Source organism: Solea solea, chromosome 16 (genome assembly GCF_958295425.1).
Source record: "Solea solea chromosome 16, fSolSol10.1, whole genome shotgun sequence".
NCBI lineage: Eukaryota > Metazoa > Chordata > Actinopteri > Pleuronectiformes > Soleidae > Solea > Solea solea.
The window spans coordinates 18,618,551-18,642,985 of NC_081149.1; the positions used below are offsets into that span (position 1 = coordinate 18,618,551).

The window sequence follows — 24,435 nt, forward strand, 5'->3', positions numbered from 1 at the left end:
GCATTAGCTGAAAGCATCAGTTAAGTTTATGAAAAGTAAAGTTTTATGTAAATCAGTTGCCTCCCTGGCCCTGTGGCAGACCGCAAGGGGCTGTGCACAATATTGCATTCAAATGAGCCGCCTCAAAACTCAGCAGCTATGCTCAACAAGCCCCAAAAACAACATTACATGGAATCTAGAGAGTGTGCTGCATATTATCAAATGTTGTATGTTATCTCCTCACTCTTAACATCTCACCTATTGCTGTAAATACATTTAATAACCTATCTGTGATTATTATTTGCAGCCACCGTTACGTCATGATGCAGTAAAAAAAAAAAAAAGATTACTCATGTGTAATACTTCAAAAAAACTGCTTTACGTTTGTCACAGGTCCAGGCAAATGTAAAACTGGATGTTTTGGGTTCTCTGCAGGTGTGAAAACAGTCCCAGTCACCATGACAGTGCGCTGACATCTTGTGGACAATGAAAGAAACTTCAGGGACGGCAGGAAAGTGCATGATGTTTATTTTATTTCCATTGACTCTACTATAAAAATAACATATTTAATAGAATTTACATGTATTTATTTACCCAGCAAAGGCACAGTCGGTATTATGCATTATCACCTTTATGAGTATGCGTCTACCTGGAAATGAGCAATTTCACTTAAGCACTGCACATGTGATTTTTCTATACACAAATATGACAAACAAAAACCATCCAGTCATCACAAGGCTACATGTAATTTAAGGCTACATCATTCACAAAAGATCACTGAATTTTAGCTGATCTACTCAAAATTTCAAATGTTATTCTCACATACAACTGTTAAGGTTGAGACAGATATCATTCGGTTCGGGGGTTACTGATGCCTCGGGTCAGATGTCTGCTACCTTGAGATGGAGCTGGTGTGTGATTGGCTGGAGGAAGTAGTGGCACCACTGAGCTGTGAGAAACCACTATGACAAGACTCCAAACTGGTCATGGATCCCCTATAAACAACAGAAAACAAATACTTATTATCGTGCTAGATTATATCCAATTATTTACTGTAAAAAAAGAGGTTAAATCCAGTGATTGGCCACAACATTAAACTGATTTTAAGGTTGCGCCACATCTGTGGTCATGGCTTGTTTTAGAAAAAGTTGTGAATCAGTGATATAAATGTACATGTTTTTACAAAAACACAGATCTGCTGCAACGTTAAAACCAATTACATGTTCTAATGTGGCTGATCAGTGTAATTACAAGCACAACACAATATAAAATAATACATTTTGAGAAGAAGCAAAGCTGCTCGAAGGCTACTAAGATTCCAATAGTGTCTAAATGCTTGTTTTTTTCCAGATCTATTTATAGATCACCATTTTTTTTTTCTCTTTCAAAAGGCAACAAGCTACATCCCCAGAGGATTCATCTAAATCTGTCCATACTTGTTTGAGTTATGCCACTCATAATCAGAAAAATGCTGCCAGAGCATAACTTCCTTGGTGAAAATAATAAATCAAATAAGATCTGGTGCTTTGCAAAAAGAAATATCATCAATTTGACTTGGATAAATGGATGGATAAACCCAAACAAGAGCAGTGCAGCCCGTGTCAGACAGTTTCGGCATTGTACAAAGAAAAACGTGACACGACCAGTGGAAAAAGCTCCGTGGTATAATTGAACTGACCTGAAGTCATGGGAGGCCAGCACCTCGGTGTAGTACATGATCTTACACTTGTGTGTGGAGACCTGCAGAGAAGCCAGCACATCATCCACCCGAGGCAGGCTGGAAGCAGTGCAGGCTGGGGAGCTGTGGAAACGCCACTGGAGGATGTAGAAACCTGGCCAGCGTGTTATGTGGGATCCCTGTTTGAACAGAGGAAAGATGCAGAGATTAATTTGAGGGCTGTGTTGATAACAGGATTAACGGCTTTGATGTCACCGAGCAAGAGATAACCATCTTCTATCACACCTGTACACTCTCCCCCTCTCTGCAAATTAGGGCTTTCTCCACCATGCTGTAGTCCTGGCCCAGCACCCAGTTCTTGTCTATCAGCTGGGCATTGACGGGCCCAGCTAGGGACGTAATGCCATGGGCTCCGAGAGTGTCTTTCTTAGGAAGCTGAGGGGCCCTCTTGGAATGGTAGATGTTGAAAGTCACATCTCCTTTAGATACATCAAAATCCCACGTGATGACAGATGAGGCCTCTGTAATCTCGATCAGCATCTGCAGGAGGGTGTAAGGAGATTAGAAATACAGCACCGCAGACAGTGGGTCATTCATCATGTTTCTGCTTTGCTCAAAGCCTGCAATAAAGACTTGTTCCAGGAGGTGGCACCAGAACATTAAAAACAATAGAGAAACTGGACTTGTGAAGAAAGACTTTTGAGTATGAGACTGTACCTCATATGGAGCACCCTTGAAGATACTGGCACTCTTATAAATTGAGTCAGTCAATAGACGGTTCTCCTCACACTCCAGCTCCTCTGCTGTCCTGTACAGTGATTTGGGGACTGTGCCTCCTTCTGGGAACTCACACTAAAGAGAAACAATAAAAAAAACAAAGACAACTCCCATTAATGTCAAGATCTGTAAAGATGGGTGTTTGTTTGCAAATGCATAACAACATAAGGTGACCTATTGTGCATGTCCTTATTCTACTAGGAAGATGTAGGAGATTTTAAGTGAGGCAACTCAAAAGACACCTATTGTGCCAAAGATAGTATAAGTCTCATGTGCCTGCTTCTTAGTTATCAATTTAAAGTTTATTGGCAGAAATGTAATATACTACGCATAAATAAGTATGTATGTGTCATCATTTTATAATCATTATTTTTCTTAGCTTTAGGATAAGCCTTATGAACTTTAGGTAAGGGTCTTGCTTTATGGAAGGCACCATCTTGCACTGCCAAGTTTCTACAGCAAACCAAAAGGACAAAAAAAAAAAAACACAACAAAGAATGTATTTGGTGTTTTCAAGCAAGAGCTTAATGTGCAAGTGAAAATAAAAACATCCTTTCTGGTATGTGAGGACAAGCACAGTTCCCTGAGTGGCTGATTCCTGTCTTTCAACATTAGACGAAGCGAACGTCAATTCTAGAGCTGTAATACACATTACTCCACCCCGTTTGTTTTGAATATACTTAATACAAAGATGTCTAAACACTGAGAAATTATTCTCACCATGCAGTCTCCTCCCAAGAAGTCAGGGATGATCTCTGTGTCGATGAGGTCCACCAAGCCTCCGGGACCCTGGTAGTCATTTCCGGCATAAACGAGAAACTTCTTACGAGTGTTCTCATCAATCAAGGGACTGACCTAGAAATGTGTGCAAAAAGGGAATAACATAATTGAAAATGTGTAGGCTGGTTGATGCTTACTAAGCATATGTATTTTTACTTGGATTACATCATAATTGCTGCATCTTTCACATTTACAGGTGATTTTCCAAAGGGCAAGCATAAAAAAATGCATCTTATTCCTCAGCTTTTAGTGGACTACCCCAGGTGTGAGAATTCTTAAGTTTCAGGTCAGTTGATGAGAGTCACTACGTCTTTTCTGAGCATTTTCACTCAGAGTCAACTGTATGTGCTTAGTAAATAAAAAATAAAAAAGTCATCATCATTTAAGCTCTGGTGCCTCCATTTGGGGAAAAGAGTCAGTAAGCAAAGTAACCATTTTAATCTGTGTGCTACATCCATTCATTATTCAGCAGACTTTAATTTCTATAATTGATGCTCGAGTGCTGGAGCCTTACTGTTTGTTAGATTACAAATGTAAGTCTACAGTATTTATTCAGCTGTAAACTGTGGACAAAGTGCAGTTGGCAGCAGAAGATGAAACAAACGAGTAAGGCACGTTTATTTATAGACCTAGTGTATGGTTATAAACTTTCAGTGATATCCAAAGATAATTGTGATCTTGGTATTTTGCAATTAAAAAAAAAAAAAAAAAACCTTTAAATATACAAACTGAAATACTGGTAAAATGAGACAAGACTGAAATCACTTTGAAGTCTTTGCAACTTCATAACGATCATCCTCACTCAGACACAATGTTCTAATACCAAAGACAGGAAATGTTTAATTGGTGTCTAAATCTTTTCCAGTCATAATGTTCCAGTGCAGGTTCACTTCTTGCCATCTACAGACTCACAGAGTTACAATGACAGGCAAAGCACAGGACGAAGCCACAATGTGTGCTATTTGAATGTAAGGACACAGGGATTATGTTAATAAAAGTAACTAACGATGGTCCAACGTCCTTTCACAGGTAACCAACGGTCTTTTCTCAAAGCTGTAGTGTGTAAGATGTGTTGATTCTTGTTTCTACAGAAACAATGCAACATTATTTGTGTCGATCATTTGAAAACCGCGTCGGTCACACAATACTATCAGCTGGTGGGGACAGGAAGCTTTTATCCCAACAAGCTGCAAAGCAGACTACTGAAACCTTTTTTGGGAGCCTATTTGAGTTTTCAGTCATACTCCAACTCGTTATTAGCACATGAAATAGTGTGGCGCCGATAGGCTTAATCAAAATCGTGTGCACTCACTTGACAATGATTTGAATGTAACAGTGTGACTTTATATTTAAAAGTCTCACAGTATAGCATGACAGCATTTACATTACTCCTGCTGTCTCTGTGCTTCGTATTTTCTTTATTTCTTTGCTGAACGCTGTTACTATCCTTCACTGCTATATTCATGCATTATGCAAAGGAAGTGATCCAGTTTCCCCACAGATATCACTAAGTTTTCTGTATACTGCGGTGAATAAAATCATCTTCATTTGATTAAATGATTTTTTTTTTCTCCTCACCCTCCTTCTCATTTCCTTTGCTTATAATTTGTGAATATTCAAAATGTCACAGGATTGCACCCACCTATTTAGACTCGCTGTAGAAAAAGATTGTTTTGAGGCTACATCCTGTGCGCTCATAGGAACTCTACACAGTCACACTGTACATGAGGTGATGAACTACGACCACACCAACGGCTGCATTTCAAATGTAAGTGCAGACATTTATTCTCACCAGGGTCCAGAGCAATGGAAAAACTCTAGGTGCCCTCAGTATGAGGAGGTGGCCCAGAGTCTCAGGGTAGTTTGCTTCCACCACCTCGATGATTCTCAGCAGAGCCTTGATGCCCGGTCTCCACAGGTGACGCATGTTGAGACCCTCGAGATCCACCAGGCAAGTCCAGCAGCTGATCAGCATGTTAACAAAGACAATAATTTAAAAAAAATACACAAGCGTGCAAGAAACGGACACCAGATAAATGAATGCTTAAGTCACCTAATAGGTCGCCCGAACACTCTGGTGTTTTCTTCACAACGCCTCAGTCCCTCCTCATTGATGGACAGGACCTAGGTCGCAATAATAATGCAGCAGCATCAATACAACTGAACGTGTCCAGTGACAATTACTGCGTTTGTGTCCGTCTCAAATAGAGGTGTTAGTTCAGACCTTGGTGTGTGAGCTACATTTAGCTCACATCTTGTTTTGCCTCATTAGTAAAGTAAGAACTCAACAAGCTGCCCCTACAGCAGTGGTAGTTAGTGGCCAATTGTATCCTGATTTCTGGATCAATTCAAGAACACTTTCTGGAACACTTTTTTTTTTAAATCACCTGTCTTAGAAGAACCTCCTCTCCCAGCGCTCGTACTAGTCCCTTAGTGTCCATTTGTCCCAGACGCAGGACATAAAAAGGACGTCCATCTAAACATACATCACAATATGAAATGGGTCATTTACAGGTGCATTTGCACACAAATACACAGACATTCACAGATTCAACAAATGATTGAAATAAATCTGTTTATTTCAAACATCCACCCTGTTACCCACATTAAGCTGTTATTTACTTCTATAACAGGCACTTATCATTTTGAATGTAAACATTCAAAATACACTTCCTGCACTCAGATCCTGACAGTCACCAGGTGCATCAGCTGAGCTGTGGCTCGTCAAACATGGGAGCTGTGGCAGATGGTACTCAGATGGCACAGTCAATAATTAATAGCTCATAACTCAGAAGCAGGCAAATACATTTGCCTATTTATCTTCATGCTCTCCATGCTCACTAGTAAGAAGGCACTTTAACTGTAGACAAACACACACACACACACACACACTAACAGTAAGGAGTGAAATAAAGTGAAAATGAGATGATAAAATAGATGAGTATTGTTCACTCAGTACCTCTGTCGTGGTGGTGCCAGCCGCCGGTGTAATATTCCTGAAGCAGCTGTGGAGGCTTCCATGTGTCTAACAGGAAGTCCACCTGATGTTGTTTCCTCCAGGTGAGGGATTGACACAAAATCTCCCTGGCCTTGTCTAGGTTGAAATCTCTGGCTCTCAGGAAGCGCAGCACATGCTGATCCTTTGGAATCTATACAAATGAAGCAAGACTCAAATCTTTAATGGAACATTTTAGTTCAGTAAAAGCAGCAAAGTGACAAATGCTTATTTTCTTATTTCTAATCTACAGTAGACCAGTGAACAGTCAAATTGTTTCAGTAAGGTGAAAGCCTAGAAATAATATTCATTTATCATTATTGCATTACCAGCTATGTGTTGCGGTAAACTGTGTTTGTGTATATGTGACCTTGCCCTTGTGGGTTTCCTGGAGCCACTGGCGCAGACGAATAAGACAGCTCTCCTGCAGAGGTGTTAAATCACCTAGGTAACGTCTGATGTAGTCTGCATCCAACTTGTCTATAGACAGAAAGAAAACACATGCACAGTGTAAAGCTAGCACATATTTGCAAGCTTCCGATGGAGCTGTTCACTGCACTGCATTTTCAAAATAACTTAAAATAACAATTCCAGTCGACCATGAAAAGAAATGCTACAGATTGACAGTGACTTCAAACCCATCTGGAAGCCCGTTTGCTGCTGTTCACACAGATAGTCTTCGCAAGCTTAGCAGTATTTGTTAAACCAGGGGAGAGAAATGGTGTTTTTTGCCAAAGTCTAATGTGTAGTGCATTGTCTGAACTCTGTTAACCAACTGCCCTCCACAGTGTGTCATTCCAACCTCATGAGAACATGGTAGCTGTCTGCAATATTCCCAGCAGGAAGTGCACAACATATAAGCAGCAAGCAGATCAGTTTTTGCAGACACCAGAGCCATTATTAACACACCTAATCCTAATCCCAGTGTTGCATTACAAATCTGCAGCCATTGACCAGTTTGTCCAAATAGCAAGACACAACCTGACAATGTAGCACCATGTTCAAGAACATCTGGATTCACTAGATGAGCCCAGGTGCAGGTTTTTCAACTTTGAGATACATCTACGAAGACAAAACTCACACAGGGAGGAGCTTCACATTAGATGCTGGCAGAGTGGGAGTAAATGTATCACCACCTCCATCTCTGCTGTTGACCACAGAGCTAATCACGCTGATTAACCGTAATAATATGTCAAGGTGTTGTCAATGGCAGCTGGTGGTTTGGACTCCTGGCTGATGGTCAGCAAGGACATTTTCTTGCTTCTTCTTTCTGACTCTGAAATCAGAGGTGACTGATGCCAAAACTAGAGTGAGAAAAAGTGAAGAAGCCTAGAGTACATGCATCTTCATCTCAGGCCACATTTTCAGACGCAAATGTCTTAGGCTCAACCAGCATTAGGAGAAGAGGCAGATCAATAGATAGACCTTTCCCAAGGAGACAGACAGGAAAACCCATGGATACATGATTGAATAGAGTGGGTTGTCTTCCAACTGGACTGGAAAGGTGGGCGTTTGATCTCCGGCCCCTGAAATAGCTCCTGGCAGCAGTGCAGCATATTAATAATGTGTGATCGAAAAAGCACGGCATGCAGATGTGCTTTATGAATGTTTAGCACAATTTTAGAGGCCCACATGCAGATGTGTTTACATTGAAACACAACATATGATGAAAATGTGAATTTCATATTTACCATATTTGAATATTTTGCCATGAGGATTTTTCTTCCCCAATATGAAAGCACTGCTCTAATGTGTAACTCTGGCCACTGGCCTTTAATTCACAGGCATAGCATACAGTCCCATCATTGTTTAAACATTACATGACATTAGTGTCATAACCTTTTCTGATTATTTATGCTTACACACACCCTGAATCGAAAAGACTCGAGGGACAGTACACTGCCCCTGTGATGCTGGCTGCCATTCTCTCGTTAACTGTGACTAATAAATAACCACTGACCGTCAGGAGAGCCAGCCAGTAGCTCCATGGAACAGGAGGGGTCTTTGCAGGGCAGCCTGTCCTTGGCACTCTTCACTGGGATGGCTCTGGGAGTAGAGGAGGGCGGCAGCAGAAGCTTGGCAGCTGCTGTGCCAGAGGACACAGGCGGTATCCAACGAGGTATATAAGTTATGCCTTCGTCTTCCAGCTCTCTGAGGTAGTGCTCAATAATTTCTTTGCCCTACAACATTAGAAGAAGATCAAACTATAGACATAGACGAGTGTAGAGGCAGCGGAACACTGTATGTATGCTTAATTTATCAGACACAAACCTTTTTAATACTTGCAGCATACTGTTTCATAGCTATCTTCTCTGCCATGCTCTCAAAGCCAAAAAAGGACTTCATATCCAGACTAGCTGTCTGTTCAAAGCATGTCCACTCCTCATTCTCTGGATGAACCTGTGCCACACAAACAAAACGGCGTTATGGATGTTGAATCTTGATTAAATGTATAACTGTTGCATTGTATTTTATATTGCTGCTCTTTGGCAACATGTCTATCATGTCTACTTCTGTGATTTCTGTGTTTCTCCCTTGTGTTTCCACATTCCGAGGTGGTCATCATAAAGGCTGATTTCCTGAACCCTTTCTTTTTCATATTTTTTAGCATTTGAGACGCACCGTGTACTTGCAGTTTTCACAGACAATGACTCTGTTGGAGAATGTCTCGTTGCGGACCTCAATGTGTAGCGTCCTGTCTCTGCGGTTCAGAGTGTTCTTTTGGATGAAGTAGAGGTAGTCGACGCCGGCAATCTAAATGCAAAAAAACATTGTTGGTTTATTCAAGATATAGAGTCAAGTTAGATGTGAACAATGTAACATTTATGATGCCATACACTGTAGGAAACATGTAATGCAATTTTAAGAATGACGGCCACAAAATATTCCCGTTGTTTTGTTTTTCCAAAGGAATAACTCAACCTTATCATAGCATCAGTTAGCATTTTTCATGAGTTTTGCTCAGTAAAAGCTCAGAGGAGAGTTACCCTTTTAAGAAGTCTTGGAGCGTCAATGTCAATCATACAACGCCTCTTAGTTACAACCGTGGAAGCATCCTCACTCTGGTCTTCACTGATGATCTCACTGTCCACAAACACTGGGATCAAGGGGCACTTTGGGAATCTTCTTGCATATGCCTGAGGATAAGACATAATGAACAGATCTACAAATGAAAAAGCCGTGCAAAGATTCAGTAGCGGAGGGTTTTCCAGGTGTTGTTGTCGCTTTTGGCACAGCTCACTCTGTCCCACTTGGGATTTTGCTTCTGTTCTGTCCTATTATGAGTCCGCTCTCTGGTTGGGCAGAAAAGCTCCTTTTAATGGTTCCCTTGCAACAAGGTCATTAGCATTTGCAGTGAGAGTAAACTCTAATGGGTCCGTCACCATCCACATAAAATAGATTTACAGCACATGATTTCCGTGTCACATTAGGCTACATTTAATAGTTATTAGCTTTAACAGTTCACATAAATGCATATTAACATTTGATGTTTTGTGCAAAACTACAGCCTGCATCTAAGGCAGCTTTTACAGCCAGTGATTACATCATGTTTTATGGTCCACAGCATACTGTATAAATGACCATCTGTTCACAGAAGTTTCACCCGTCAATATTGACTGAGACGGGCATGTCGGGATATGTAAAAATAGTCATTGGTCTGTGTAACTAGCAGCAGTGAAGCTTGTGCTGATAATGTACTGGCGATAACCAGACGCAGGGAAAGAACATGACCTTTACAATATATCTGCCTTTTTGATGATGTATTCAAGTTATAATAACTGAGTTCAACATTTATCAACAACAATTATCCCAAGATTCTTAGAGGCCTAGATGCAACCGTTACATGTATGCAGTGAATAAGCCGGGTTGCCTCACATGCTATGAAAACAGAAAAAAAGGCACAAGACAACCTCATTTTCTACTTAATTTATTGTTTTTCTCTCACTAAGGTATTGGTCTTGCATATCCCTCTCACACACATCTTACAGCACAGCGTGTTATCACCACAATCAATAAGATGACACTTCTCACAAAGCAAATTAATTGGAGAGGCTTCCTTGGTAAATAAGCAACCTTGCCTTGTATTGTGTAACCGGCACACTACACAAGAAAACAATATGTTTTATTGATTGCAGACAAATTGAAATCTTTGTCCTGCCATGTCCTCTTAACGCTACAAGCATAAAAACATAATGTGGGCATAAAGTATAAAAGACGAGCAGCAGGAAGAAAAGGAGACTTTTGTGCACAAGCTCAACATCAGAAACAGTAAGAACAGTTTCCACCATATTACTTTAAGATAAATGAAGGAAGTGAAATACTATTCCCTGTATTCTGCTATTTACTTTTTGGATAAAAACAATTCATTGCAGTGATTGCATTTTAATTGTGAGAGGATCCATGTGAGACGAAGCCCGCTTAAATGTTAACTTGAACATTGTATTGAAAGAGTTATTGTATGCAGAGCAAAGTATCACTGCAGCATCCGGGTCTTTAGCCCTTTTTGTGGGCATTGCATAAGTCTTTGGATTAATATGTAACTCTGGAGAGCAAGAAACAGCAGCAGCAGCAGCGGCAGCCTGTAAAAGTTGGTGTCTCTTTTGGAAATCCCTATTTTATCCTAATTTCGTTCCGGTTCTTGCATAAATTTAAAGCTTTAGTTTGTAGGTTGTTAGTGAAGCGTACAATAGTTTGAGAATGTTTCCACTCAAGGTATAATTATAGTGGGTACATGTTTGAAAACTGGGATTTCCTACTATTTGATGGGATTTCATTGCTGCTGTAATATCACAATCTATTGGCAGCGTTGTTAATGGTGCTATTTACATTTCTGATGACAAAATCTCGTCGCCATATCTTATCTCAGTGTGATGTCATTCAAGTAATATTTGGTTATGTGAAGACCAGTTGGCCCTAAAAGCTATTTTATGCTAAATGTATTGTACAAAATAAGTCAAGTACCCCGATTTCTTCATGAGCATTATATGAAAAAAAATAAAACTGTAAGTATGGCAAGGTTTATCAAGTTACAAACGTTTCAAAGATATAAGGATATAGTCAGCATCCTGACAATTATTATGCTTCTGTTTATTTTATTTATTAGTTTGAGTTGTTTTACTTTTATCTTAATATATGGTATATGTTATATTATACATAAATAAACAAAATGTTATATTTCTGTTTATTTGTTATGTTCCTATTTCTACGCAACAATGGAGCAACTGTAATGAAACCACATTTAACACTATAAGATGAACAAACTATTTCTCATTTTGATATAAATGGTTCAGTGGAATCAAGTGGAAAATTCCCTCTGCTTGGTGCTTAAGAGTTGGGGAATTTGAATGAGTAGTTTTCACCTCGCATACAACCTGCAGAATACTCTTTTTAGACCACTGCACTGCACCAGGAGAGGTTTATTTCTCTCTCTCTCTCTCTCTCTACTCTGTCCAGTCACTCATCACACAGCATTTATGACAAGTGAGAGTACATCAAGTTTGAAGAGGCAGACAGACCTGGGAGTGCGAAGAACACACTGTGGAGTTTGGTTGTCTGTATATCGCCACAGCTAAACTACTCTAAAACATTGAATAGCAAATACTTGACCATTTTAAATAAGACTGAGCATTAATACATGGTAGCATCAATATATTTATTACTATACTGTATAGGATTAGAACTTAAAAGATGTAAATAGTTTCCGACATGTACATAACATGCAGTGTTGTAATGTAACAAAGTACAAACACTTTGTTACTGTACTTAAGTACAAAATCCACATATTACTTTGCTATTTATATTTCTTGCAACTTTTACTTTTACTCCACTACATTTCCTAGCACTATCTTTGTTACTACCAAATAAAATCAGAAGAAGAAGAGTTGATAATGGTCTGTATATACTGTATATGGAGTTTGTCTAGGCTTGATGAGCTGCTTTACACTGCAGTTTTATCATTCAGCCATTCACATGCTGCAACATGGGGTTTAAGTGTCACAAGACTGCGAAAATTGATTATCTTTTCTAATTGAACTGATTCGTTTTGTAGAAAATTCACTGTCATGGAGGAGTTAATAAACTAGGACATATAAACATTTGAGAATTCAAATCAAGGAACAGATTATAATAACTGGGCAAGTTGTTAATGGATTAACTGTTGAACAATAAAAAAAAATCTTAATCAATAATAGCCTTTGAAATGGGCTAATAACAAGTCTTAAATCTCCAAGTGTTAACACATGTTTTATTTAATAATGATGTAATTTAAAGGTGAGCAAAGGCCAAACATGTTACAACAGGCTATGTGTTGTGTAAAGTCCTGCAGAGTAATAAAGGCTCCAATCAACTTCTTTTTTTCTTTTTATCATGGTTAAGTAACAGATGACGCACATTATTCTCTGGAGCACAAGAGAATGTAAACACGACACTCACCGCCATGATTAACTCAAATGGATGCTTGTAGACCCGAACTGGTGACTGGTATTCCTGCACCATGGTTGAACTTCTCTCACGAACAACTTCACAAAAAAAACTGCACACACACACACACACACACACACACAAACAAAAAGTCAACCTCATACACAAACACACACACGACAGCAGTGAGTTACAGTGTATCCACAGTAATGACTTTAAGTGAGACTGAAAGCTTGAAACAAACAAACGAGTTTTTGGAGCTACATAATAACAACATAAAAGTGACGCGAAGGACAATGATGTGGCAACAGAGTGAAAACTACTCAAACGAGTACAGGCCTGAGGAGCGAAAAGTCGAAAAAGCTTACTTTTAGCAGCAGACGCTTAAAAATCCCGTCTGGTAAGTTTATACGTCACTGAAGCAGCGCAACAGTTTCTCCTCCTGTCAGCTGAGTACGAATACTGTGCAAACCTTCATTGTTCACGCTAAAGTGAAAAGCGCAATGTTAGCCGTTCGCTTGTTGTGTCTCTCTAGAGAAGGGAGTCACCGTTTAAAGCGGAGACTGTTACAGCTCCGCCTCCTACAGACAAACAGGAAGTCAGTGTAACGGTAAAGTTTGCTTTCTTACAGATCATAGGTTACATCGAAAACAAACAAAAATAACTATAATATCCTAAAGTAAATACCTTATTGAATTATAATTATATATCATTAATTATTAAGGATCCAAGCCCTATTATTTTTGTTTTTATTCTTTTTTCTTATCTTCCATAAAACAGAAAAACTAAACACAAAAAACTTGGATTCATAGCTATTGAGCTTATAAAAGATAAAAGGACGACAGGTCTAGTCTTTATTCTTCTTCTTATTGCTAGTAGTTGTAGTTGTAGTAGTAGTAGTATTATGTTGTTGTATTATCTCTTTTTTATTTTTAGATATTTTGTAATGATTCTGACTCTAATTATTTAATTATTTAATTTAATAATTCAATTATTGTGTGTATTGTGTTAGTTATTTTATTTTATTTTTTTGTCAAAACATCTGGATTTCAGGACAAAGCTGTGATGTTGAGGATCAAACAACCACAATAGATCACTTTGTGTTGGACAGAAATAATTTGCAAACTCAGTGAAATGAAACTACAGACTGCACCTTTAATGTGTGTGTGTTGTGTTTGCACGGAGGTTACAAAAGCTGTGGTGGCACTCACTCACTCACTCACTCATCTACCATTGTATCCTCCACATGAGAGTCACTGGGTTGTTGGTGCCAATCCCAGCAGACACAGGTTGAAAGGCGAGGTAAAACCTGGACAGGTCACCAGTCTAAAGCAGGGCCAACACAAAGAGACAACAAACAACCATTCACTCATACTGCGTTAACTCTTGGGCGAGTGTGAGGACGTCATGAATCACAAAATCACAAACAACCCAAATTTAACTTCCCGAAAACTCTCAAACACATGAACTTTTGCTTGCATTTTTCATGATCACCTACGAGAAGTGTCTAGACTTGAAGTTTAGTCCACAGCTGGTGAACACAGCTGTCTGAACATGATGTGGAGAAGAAGGACTCACACAGCTGACGATGCAAAAACCCAGCCGTGAGGTCAAAGAAACAGCCTGCTGAGGAAAGAGATTGAAACTTGTCAATTGACAGATCTGGTGCACTGAAGGTTCCCAAGAGCACAACGGAACAACCACTATTCCTATTTTGCTAAATTAAAATTGTCATTACATTTATTCATTTTATTAGAATGTATTTTAATGCCAAGGCTCAAACAAAAAGTGTTTCTGAATAAATCAAGGACAAATCTTTCACCTTCCTTAATGAACAGCTGATCTGTAGATATACTGGCAGGTCACATGAGACACCACACACTTAGTGCGACAGCGCAAAGGTCAAACTGCAAAGCGCAAGCGTGGGCAGTTTATTAGCGATGCACCTCCTGCAAGCGGAGGGATTTGTTTTATTGCGTGTGAATATTGCTGGTGAGATCGGTTGGCAGTGGCAGTAATGCCATGCCGGTTAAACATCATTAAAGTGGTACATTATGAGTTGTCTGGTTAATTCTGTGGTTTTTTCCAGTCTTGTCCTAAGGAGGTTGTTGTTCATTAATTGTCCACATGAGGTCCTCACTCCTTTCCAATGATTCTAAGATAAACGATCATCAGTGTATTGTAGTGCACATTTACTGTCACAGTTATTGTAAAAAAAAAAAAAATGGGTGTGTGGAAGGTGATTGCATGGAATAAAATTACTGACCTATATATGCTGAGCTGACAAAAAAAAAAATGGAATCTTACCAGGATATACTCTTTATATCTCTTGTCTTTTTGTGGTGGAGGACTGTTTCCTTCCTGCAGATGGGAGTCAGAGCTGTAAGGCTACATGGGATCAAGCTGACACACCAGACTTAAACATCTTTCTCTTGGGCTTCATTGTTGAGAACAGCCTGCAGACTGTTACATTTTAAAATTCTGTGCCTCTCCAGAATGTCTCTGAAACACTGCGTTGCAACTAACACTATGATTTAAAGTAAAGGTGCAGACTACTGGATCCCAGCTAAGGTAAGGTAATGCAGAATGAAGGTCATAAACATTATGTTACACGGTTGGGTGGATTGTAATTGCAGGGTGACGCCGTATAAGAATATCTCGCTGGTAGGCTTGAGCTGTCGCCCCTTTGCACGACGACTCAGAAATCCAGTAAATGTGACAGAAACAAAGCTTTCTGTATCAAAATGATCAGTGTTCATCAATATGGCAATAATGCAAAAATGTTTGACCATCAGTCTTCTATAACAGCAAGTAATTATTTCCATCCTTTGCTGATAATAACTACATTTTTGTTCTAATTAAGACTGTACATGACATCCATTGTCGACAGTTTGAAATAAAGAAAAATGTGCTGAAAGGCAGAAAGAAGTGAATATTACAATTCACTTAATTACAATTATGTGTACAAAGAAGAGGTTATTTTTAGTCTCGATATTTATCAGAAATATCAAAGATACAGGTGGTGGTGATGCACACACCCATCTTGCAGAACGGCAGCCTCTTGTTACCACCTTGAAGCTGTTTTGAGAACATTGTCAGACATGTCAGTGTGGTCACAGTCTGGAATAACCACAGCCCGACAGCACTCATACAGATGCTAATGAAATACATCAGTGTCCCCTTTAAAACCCCACATTAAATGGTGACAGCCTCTGGTTCACACCTAAGGACAGCATTTGGAACACAGCGATATGATATGTTTCTCATTTATGGACAGAAAAAACAAACAAACATGTGCAAGTAGACTGATCTAAAATCTTTATAAAAACATGCTCTAACCCACGGATAATTTCTTCTTAGAGCAATGTATTCCACCAATGAATTCTCTCACGCATTTAAAATACAATTTATTGCATTTAAGGTTCTGCATTGAAGCATTTCAGATTTATTATTTATTTAATTGCCTTGTTTGTTTACTTCGTAGGCTTTGTCCTTGTGTGTCCTTCCCCCAGCGTTGCTTTCCACCTTTGTGTTCACTTGTGTTGAATTAGTTTTCCCTGCACATTTCCACCTGCGTCTTTCTACCCCTTCAGTGTATATAGTCTCTGTGTCCTTTGCCAGTTTGTTTGTTTTACCCTTATGTAAACCATGCTTGTTTCCCTTGCAGTATTGGATTTTGTGTTCAACTTACACTGCCTTACCTTTTGGACTCTGTATGCTTCCTTCTGTATGTTTTTATTAACCCTTAAACACACCTAGACACATTTTTGTGTTTTGGGCTTTTCCTTTCTGTAATATTTTATCCTTTTTTCACGCATCAGCGTTAACTAAAATACTCACACTAACACACCTACGCACAAAAATGTGCTCATGGAAACCCATTCAAATCACTATTTTTGATGCATCGTGACAAGAACTTGGACAACTAAAGGTTCAAAACTTTAAAAAATCATTAATGTTTGATATGTATGATGAGGACTGATGTTAATGATGTTGGTTTGAAAAACAAACAAACAAACAAATACATATAAACAAATGTTTCAGATAATCTTTCACGTATGCCAGGCTGCAATAATCAAACCAAAAATAATCCAGTTTGCATGAAGTATATTAAAAGTAATTCATTTATTGTGTATTTTGCAGAATAAAATGAAGGTGCACCATGAAAAGGGTTAAACATTTTAAAAATGCATTAATATTTGATATGTATGGAAATGATATAAAATAATAATGTGTACAATTTTGAAAGCTTCAATTTTTATGCTACTCTACTGGTGTGTTAACGTAACCTTTTTGAAGGCGCATCTAAGGGTTAAGAGACAAGTTCTGCTGTCTCATTTCTGCACTTGAGTCCTCTTTCTTGTCAAATTATATGACACATTAGCTCAGAAAGCATCCATCACTATGCACGTGACACTTTTGGGAATAGAAAGTATGCTAAAATGATTAAAACCTTAATGTTTAAATATACTTTCTAGTTTGTTTACATACACGTGGAGTGCTACAACAAACTGTTAGAGCTGTGTTAATAGGTTTGATACGCAGGTGTTGGCTGGATTCATCATGGATATGCTGGGCAGACAGATGGCTGTCAAATACATTCATGAACTATAGTGTTGGCAGCTGCAGTGAACTCTACTTCAGCTGTAATGATTATCTCAGAATTACTAATTAGTAGATCCATAATGTGTTGGTCTGATATCAAGATAGATTGCGACGCTGGAGATCTGAGGCACTAACATGACAAATGACTCTTCCCACAATCTGCTCAGAATCACTCATCATGATATATGCTTCCGGTGCCCTTTCATATTCAAATGAGGAAGACGATGGAGTGAACAGAGCTGTGAAAAGAAGAACCCATTCGGGAGATTTAAAGAAGTGATCATCATCATAACAGTCACTCTTCCCCGCTGCTGTTGCTCCATGCAAGAGAAAAGGTTGCATTCTTCAGCCTCTGTGAGTTTAATGGAGGTTTCCAGTTGGAAAATAGTATGTTCATGTGCTGTTTTTAACAGGAGAGCTGAATATTATCTCAAAGAGTCACAGTTCCATCCACAACTCGCCTACCAGCTCCTCTAAAGCTCATTAATCCCCACGATTAATCCCCATGATGAGTTTTTGTTGTTGTTTGTTTGATCAGTAACTGCAAATAATACTTTTACAGAGGCGTACATGCCAGACTGTTGCTGGTCTTTATGTCACGACCATAGCAATATACGCACAGCTGCTCTGGCAGACAACGCAAGAATCTATAAAATCACAGCGCCTGGCCCAGAGACAGTGCAGCATGAAGTCCAGACACATCACGTCTTGTTTTCAACCTTTTTTTGTTGTTGCCTATAGTTGTCGTTGTTATCGTCTCAGCAGGTTTGAGAGAAGTCTCAGTCTTTTCATACCACAGGAACTGCACTAAGAAACAAAAACAAAACTTTGGAAAAATGTGGTATTAGTTCTTCCGGTATAGTTAAAATAATTCAATTGCTTAGTTTTCCAATTAACATAAAAGCTTGACTTCATCCATGTGGCAACCAGTAGTGTTGTCACTCAGAAAAATCGGAGCTGTTGAATTTGAATTTACAAAATTGACATCTAGTTTGATTGGAAAAGAAAAGAAGAAGAATGGGGCCACACACTCATCAGGAACACGTTCACTGTCTTTGTAAATCAAGAGAGAAATTAGCTAAATTTCCCACAGGCCTCCATTCAAATGGAGTTGTCTTTTATTTGCAACAACTGGAGTCGCCCTCTGGTGACTTTTAAATATGCTCTTATTTCTGGCTAAGCCCCTCCCCTCCCCCGGCAAACTAAAAGACTATGTCCACTTTTTATATACAGTCTATGAATTATCATATTATTACATGACTGTGTTTTAGCTTTGCCCACAGGGATGGCAACAACAGTCCTCTACCACTGAGCACTGAAGGTTAGTGGGTGTGTTTATTCACCGCACTTCATATGAGATGCTGCAGACCTTGAGTGGACTCTGTAAGGTCAGATCGTTAAGCTTTATTTTAAATGTTAATTAATTCACATGACTTGATAACAAAATTCATTAAGTTTGTTTTGATGTTATTTGATGCTACACATTGAGGCGAGGATGCTGTTAGGGTTTTCCCAATTAATCCTCCTATGCAGTTTTTTGCCAGTGCATGTGTGTGCTACATCTTCCTGTAGGTTTTTTATATTCAAAGTTGGGTTCTCCCTTCTACCAATTCCAGTGAGTAGTTTTCTCTTTTAGACCACCGTTACTTTTAACTGATGTTCATTAATTACACTGCTAACTGAGGAAACAGCTACCTGAAAACACTTTTATATCTCCTTATAGATTTCTGCATTGTAAACAATGTCACTAAGAAGGTATTTAAGCTCGAAACTGTGTGTAAGAGACGATTCTGCATTTAGTTTGTGAATCTCTATATAAATCAAGTTTCATAGCCCGATTTCTCACAGAAGATATCGAACTGACAAAAATAAAAAGTGTATGGATGAGGTGAAAATATGCCACAGTTTGAAGGCATTCGTTCTCCTACGAATTCTTGGGACTTTGCCCATTCCTTGTTGCCAGAGATAATCTGGTGTCACACAACAGTGGTGATATGTAATTAGTCGGCTTCGACAAGCCAGGCAACAGCTGTGTCCATCAGTGCAGGTGGAAAAGCCTCAACCAGCTCAATCACAGTGGGAGATTGTGGCGAGGAGTGACAGTAGCATGCCACTTTTGGTTATTTGTTCACCCTGATGCCGTTCAAGCACGGAGCGGTGGCAGCACTGCCTGTTATCAAACACACACAATCCATACATGCACCTTCTCTCTCCATTTTAACGTCACTTTGTATTCCAGGAAGAGTAATTATCGGGGCCATTACGAAGATCTAACAGCCCAGGAAACAATTCTGTGTAATTACATTGTCAACCTGTATGAAATGACTTCCTTGTGCATGTGGCATGTGATTGGGATAAGTAACTCCTGCAGCTACTTTAATTGGTTTTCTCAAAATAGTTGAAATGCCCTGCATATCAAGTCTGAGATAACCAGTCCAACAATTATTTCTCTCTTAAAGAAATAATTGGTGGTGACAGAACATGGTCTGCTCATACTCTCTGTTTCTGCTGCTGTCACGTTTGAAGAGATCAAGGAACATCACTCCGAGGTCATCTCAAGTGTCCCACAAGGACAGCAAACACATTATACAACCCTTGAGTGAGCAATGGATTAATCCGCAGCAGCAGCCAGAAAGTCAGGGGAATTGATTAGCTGTTTTGAATCATTTATCAAACATCATCTTTGGCCTGCTGAGTGTGAGCTGTGATACTCATCTAGTGTTGCAAAGCATCCTTCATCACGGGTGAACATCTTAATGGTGCACCTCGTAGAATGTGAGCACTGACAAAGGGCCATTAGACACTTGAGGGACGTCTGACCAAGCCTTCGCAATGGTTGCTAGGCAAAGATGTTTGGATGGGGTCAGAAATGATGCAGTCAAAGCTAATGGGGTCAAAGAGAATGGAGTTAAAGATCATCTGGTCAAATATGATGAAGTCAAAGATGATGGAGTTTATTAATGGAGTTGGAGTCAAAGAGGTCTCTTTCAAAGGGGATAGGACCAAAGATGGAGTCAAATATGATGGAGTGAAGGATGGAATCAAAGATTTTTGAGTAAAAAAGGATGGAGTGATAGATGATGGAGTCAAAAATACTGTATAACATGGGAAAAAACTAAGACTGGTTGCACAAGGCACTTGTTTTAGGAGGAATAGAGAGAAAACACCAATCAACATTCAAGTCAATATGTAGGCTCCACACAAGTGAAACCCATTCCTCCGTTAGGACAAAGAGGCTAAGCCAACTGCAAACTGAAAACCCTGAAAGAGGAAAACAGAGATAGGCCAAGAACACATAATCCCGAGGCCTAAAGTCACAGGATTTACTTGTTTGCACTTGGGGATTTTTGACTCATGAGTCACTTTCCAGTTCGACTATCCCCTCACTTTTTCAACTTCAGTGGAAAAAGTGCAACTTTTAATGCTGTTTTTTTTGTTTTTTTTTACAGAATTGATTCAGTCTATCTCCCTCTACAGTTGATTACTAGGAACGTACAAAACCTACACAGCCACAGTATTCTGTCTTCAATCTTCCTGGTTCCCGCAGCCCCCACACCTCCCACATCAATCCATAGTTCCACTAAATAACTAATGAGAACATGCAGCATGGTGGCTGTAAAACTGCACGATAGCTTTGATCTTGGCAAAAACTTTTATATCAAGATCCCAACAACGCTCATCCAAGAATACATGTTTTTCTTTGATTCCCATTTGAGAGTTCTGGCCCTTTACTATATATCTTCTGTATGACGTTTGTACAAGATCACTTTGAAGTTGCTTAGAGAAGGCCTAATAAAAAACTGCTACATGCTTCTCTTTCCTCCTCCCGTCATCTCTCACACTTCACTCTTTCCTGACTCTTCTAAACCCGGCCTCAGCTTCAACCCCTTCAGCTTTCCTCCTAAGCCTTCTCCATCACTTCTATTCCAGCTTGACAGTCCACTCAGAAAAGAGCGCCAGAGAAGACGGACTGTCTATAAAGGATGAGGATCTCGTCCTCTCATTACACTCCCTTCCCTCATTCAGACTTCCTCTTGCAGTCTTCTTTAATGTCAGGAGTGGGAATCACCAAGCATCCACTCGACTCTACCATCAAGACACCACCAACAATGGACCCTTCTCTTCAGTCAGAAGCTGCCATACACGGGGGGATTTGTGCCTTATATGTCCAGTGAACTTCTCCCTCACATCTGCAGATTCCATAATGGAGTGGCTCTTGCAATGACTGTGAGACAGCTGGGACAGATGCAGCCTGGGTGTTCGAAACAGCAGCAGCTGCCGACTGACACTGCGAGCCACAGAGGAAGACGCAGTCAGTGAAAGACTGTGGAATAGCCTCTTGACTTCTCGTTATGCCCTGCCCTGCCACCTGCACACACTGACTGACTGTACATAGTACTGAAGGAATACATAGAGATCGCTCAAACGTAAAATGTGTGCATTTATTGCACGAGGGTGGAATGTCATGCAGAATGACATGCTGGCTGGAGGACGTTCACTGTCAACAGAAGCGGGCAGTTATTCCTCTGACCCTGCATGCATCTTTATCTCAAACCCTGGATCACAATCCTGTACGGATCCTTCGTCTTAGCACTCGACTCGACTCGAGTAGCTACTCCAGCCTGCCATCTGCTCAACTCAAACCCTTCTGGCAAGTCCCCAGTCTTCATGCTAATTTGACTGGTTTAGGTTTGCATGTATAGTCTACTTATAAGCCAAACCTATGTTAATAGCACAAAGCCTGGTGTCTGCCTTTTTCGAAAGGAAACAAAATCCATCTGCCTGAGGTACCTGTGTCTATTGCAAGTGGAAACCAGTTGTAAATTCACCCATAAGAATCTGAACGCCCATTTTTTTTTTTTTTTTTAAAGAACTGAGTGAGTCAATATTTTTTGCCCCTGGTTCAGTCGACTTCGCTGCGGTAGACAGGAGAGCCTTATCATTCACCAGCACAGCTCTGCGCAAGTGGTGAGCAATGTTTCAGTCTCATCATTCAATACCAACGACTACAGAATCTGACAGACCTTAAAACAACAAAGCCGGTGGAGCCCTATAAGACTGATCCACGATCACAAACCGCAGTACATCTGGCTGCAAAGTGGATAGACCAGTCAGAGCGGCAACGTGTGCGACATACGATGGCAGCAGTTGGCAGTTTGTATTATTTACATCGCAGCAAACACATTGTCCTTGTCAACAAATACTGCAAAGAGCAGCTGTTAGGCACATCATCCAGACTCTTAGATGCCGCTGCAAAAGTGAATCCAGCAGGTCGTTAAGGAAAAGTCTTCAGTCTTCGGCTCTTCTGTCACTCATAATATCAAACCTGCCGTGTTTTTAATAAGGATCGCGAGAGCAGGCAACTCGCCTTTAGGTAGATGTAAATCAGTCTGAAGAGTGTGACTCACCATGAGCGTACTGATTGGTTTGGCTTCGAGGAAAGTTATTAACAGTGATAGCTGTGGTTAAGATGGTTTAAAAAACAACAACAAAACAATATTATATATTCATTATAATTAATAGCTTTTAATAGTTGATATTTTCTCCACCGTTTGTTTGAGATATTAAAATTGAAAACAGCTAATGAAGTCATTATACCTTATAAAACATACACTATATGATAAAATACCATGGCAACACATGTACAGCCTATACGTTGAAGGTTCATATATAGTGTGATTCATATTTCTCTCTCTCTTTCTTTTAGTCATTTAAGTTAAGCCGAGGAATGTCTGTTGTTCAGAGGGCATCAAATTATTAATGAGAAGGGCATGTTTACAGTATGAATGCACTAAAGGCAAAGCAATGGGAGTCATTATGTATGATTTACTTTGTCTTTTGAATAGAGCACAGCTACACTCTACCGCTCATATTAAACAGACATAGGCATAATAGACATATTTGCAGTTTCCATCAGAGACGAGCAAACGGGTCGACCTCCGCTGCCCTCTCATAGCAAAGGAGGACCAAGGTTTCAAACACAGCCAGGCCAGACATAATGCTAATAATGATAAACTGAAAACTAGTAGGAAGATAAAGGCAGGGGAGGTCGCTGGTGAGGAGAAGTGAGGCTGGAGGAATGACGGTGCCTGCTTTGTGCACAGGGAAGCAATTAATCCGAGTCCGTGTGACCTCTCGTTGGAAAAAGTTGTCGCGGCGCGCCATGAATCACCCCGAGTCCTGGTCACTGTCACGTTCACTGGTGATGAAAAACGACACTTAAGCACTGCTCTGAGAGATACAGCTGCTGCTTCATTACCAGCACAGTATCCTTCACACTTAAGCCTATACTGTATGCTTAGGCTACATATTATAATGTATGTACATACAGTATGCAGCCTGTATAAGGATGAAAGTTGACATTAAATCGTTTCCTCTCATTTTCAAAATGAACAGCTTTTAATGCTTCATCTGCTTGCATATGTGTACAGGTTAGACACAAAGGGAAGTATGCAGTATGTGAACGTTTATTAGTGTGATGTGACGTAGAAGACTGCAAATGGGTCGGTGAGTGGGGAACATGGTTTGTATCGGTGATTGGCTGAAGTTGTTGTTTCTGGTTCATGTTTTTGAACCGCGTGTTGTGATAATGTAGCTTCATTTTGACAGACAGGAGACACTGGCTCGTATTCCAACACTCGAAGCATTTTAGGCATCTCACAGTGTAAGGAACAGTCGCTATAATCTATCTATATATATATAGATACATATATATATATGAAGGTCAATGTCAACAGGTTTGTCAGGACAAACGCACAAGCCAAAGGAGCACATTTTGTCAGAAGGTCCTTTCTACAGTTTCTTACACAGCAGCGATTTCTGCCAGGAAATGAATCATTTCCAGGTGATAAAAAGCAGAAACAGAGGTGAGATTTGGTTCTTTATATAACTGAAAAAAGAATCTGTTTATCTGCAGATGCTCACTCACTCACTCACTCATCTTCTACTGCTTTATCCTCCACATAAGGGTCACGGGGTGAAAGGCGGGGTCACACCCTGCACATGTCACCAGTCCATCACAGGGACACACATATGGAGACAAAACAACCACCCACTCTCACTCTCACACTCACACTGCAGATGCTGTTATTAGAAAAATATCTCTCACTAGTCCTGAACTCTCACAATAAAACCCCAAACAGACTGAAAGCTTTTCCATGCACTGCCACCACATTATGTACAGTATATTCTTTGCCCATCA

General features: G+C 39.8%; 1 protein-coding gene across 2 annotated transcripts; it reads right to left on the reverse strand.

The window, feature by feature from the left end:
- Window positions 1–490: 490 nt before the first annotated feature.
- On the reverse strand, window positions 491–13,181 carry LOC131475838 (SEC14-like protein 1). Of its 2 annotated transcripts, none has more exons than XM_058654169.1 (16): window positions 12,998–13,181; window positions 12,642–12,741; window positions 9,197–9,346; window positions 8,832–8,963; window positions 8,481–8,609; window positions 8,170–8,389; window positions 6,580–6,689; window positions 6,174–6,363; window positions 5,602–5,690; window positions 5,268–5,338; window positions 5,007–5,178; window positions 3,155–3,289; window positions 2,375–2,509; window positions 1,943–2,197; window positions 1,658–1,836; window positions 491–974 (listed from the first exon to the last, which is right to left on the reverse strand). In XM_058654169.1, the coding sequence occupies exons 2-16, from the start codon at window positions 12,702–12,704 to the stop codon at window positions 872–874; spliced, it is 2,133 nt and encodes a 710-aa protein (XP_058510152.1). In that variant the 5' UTR covers window positions 12,705–12,741; window positions 12,998–13,181; the 3' UTR covers window positions 491–871. The 2 variants fall into 2 exon arrangements, with proteins under 2 accessions (XP_058510152.1, XP_058510153.1); XM_058654170.1 differs by having other exon boundaries at window positions 12,642–12,786.
- Between the last annotated feature and the right edge of the window lie 11,254 nt (window positions 13,182–24,435).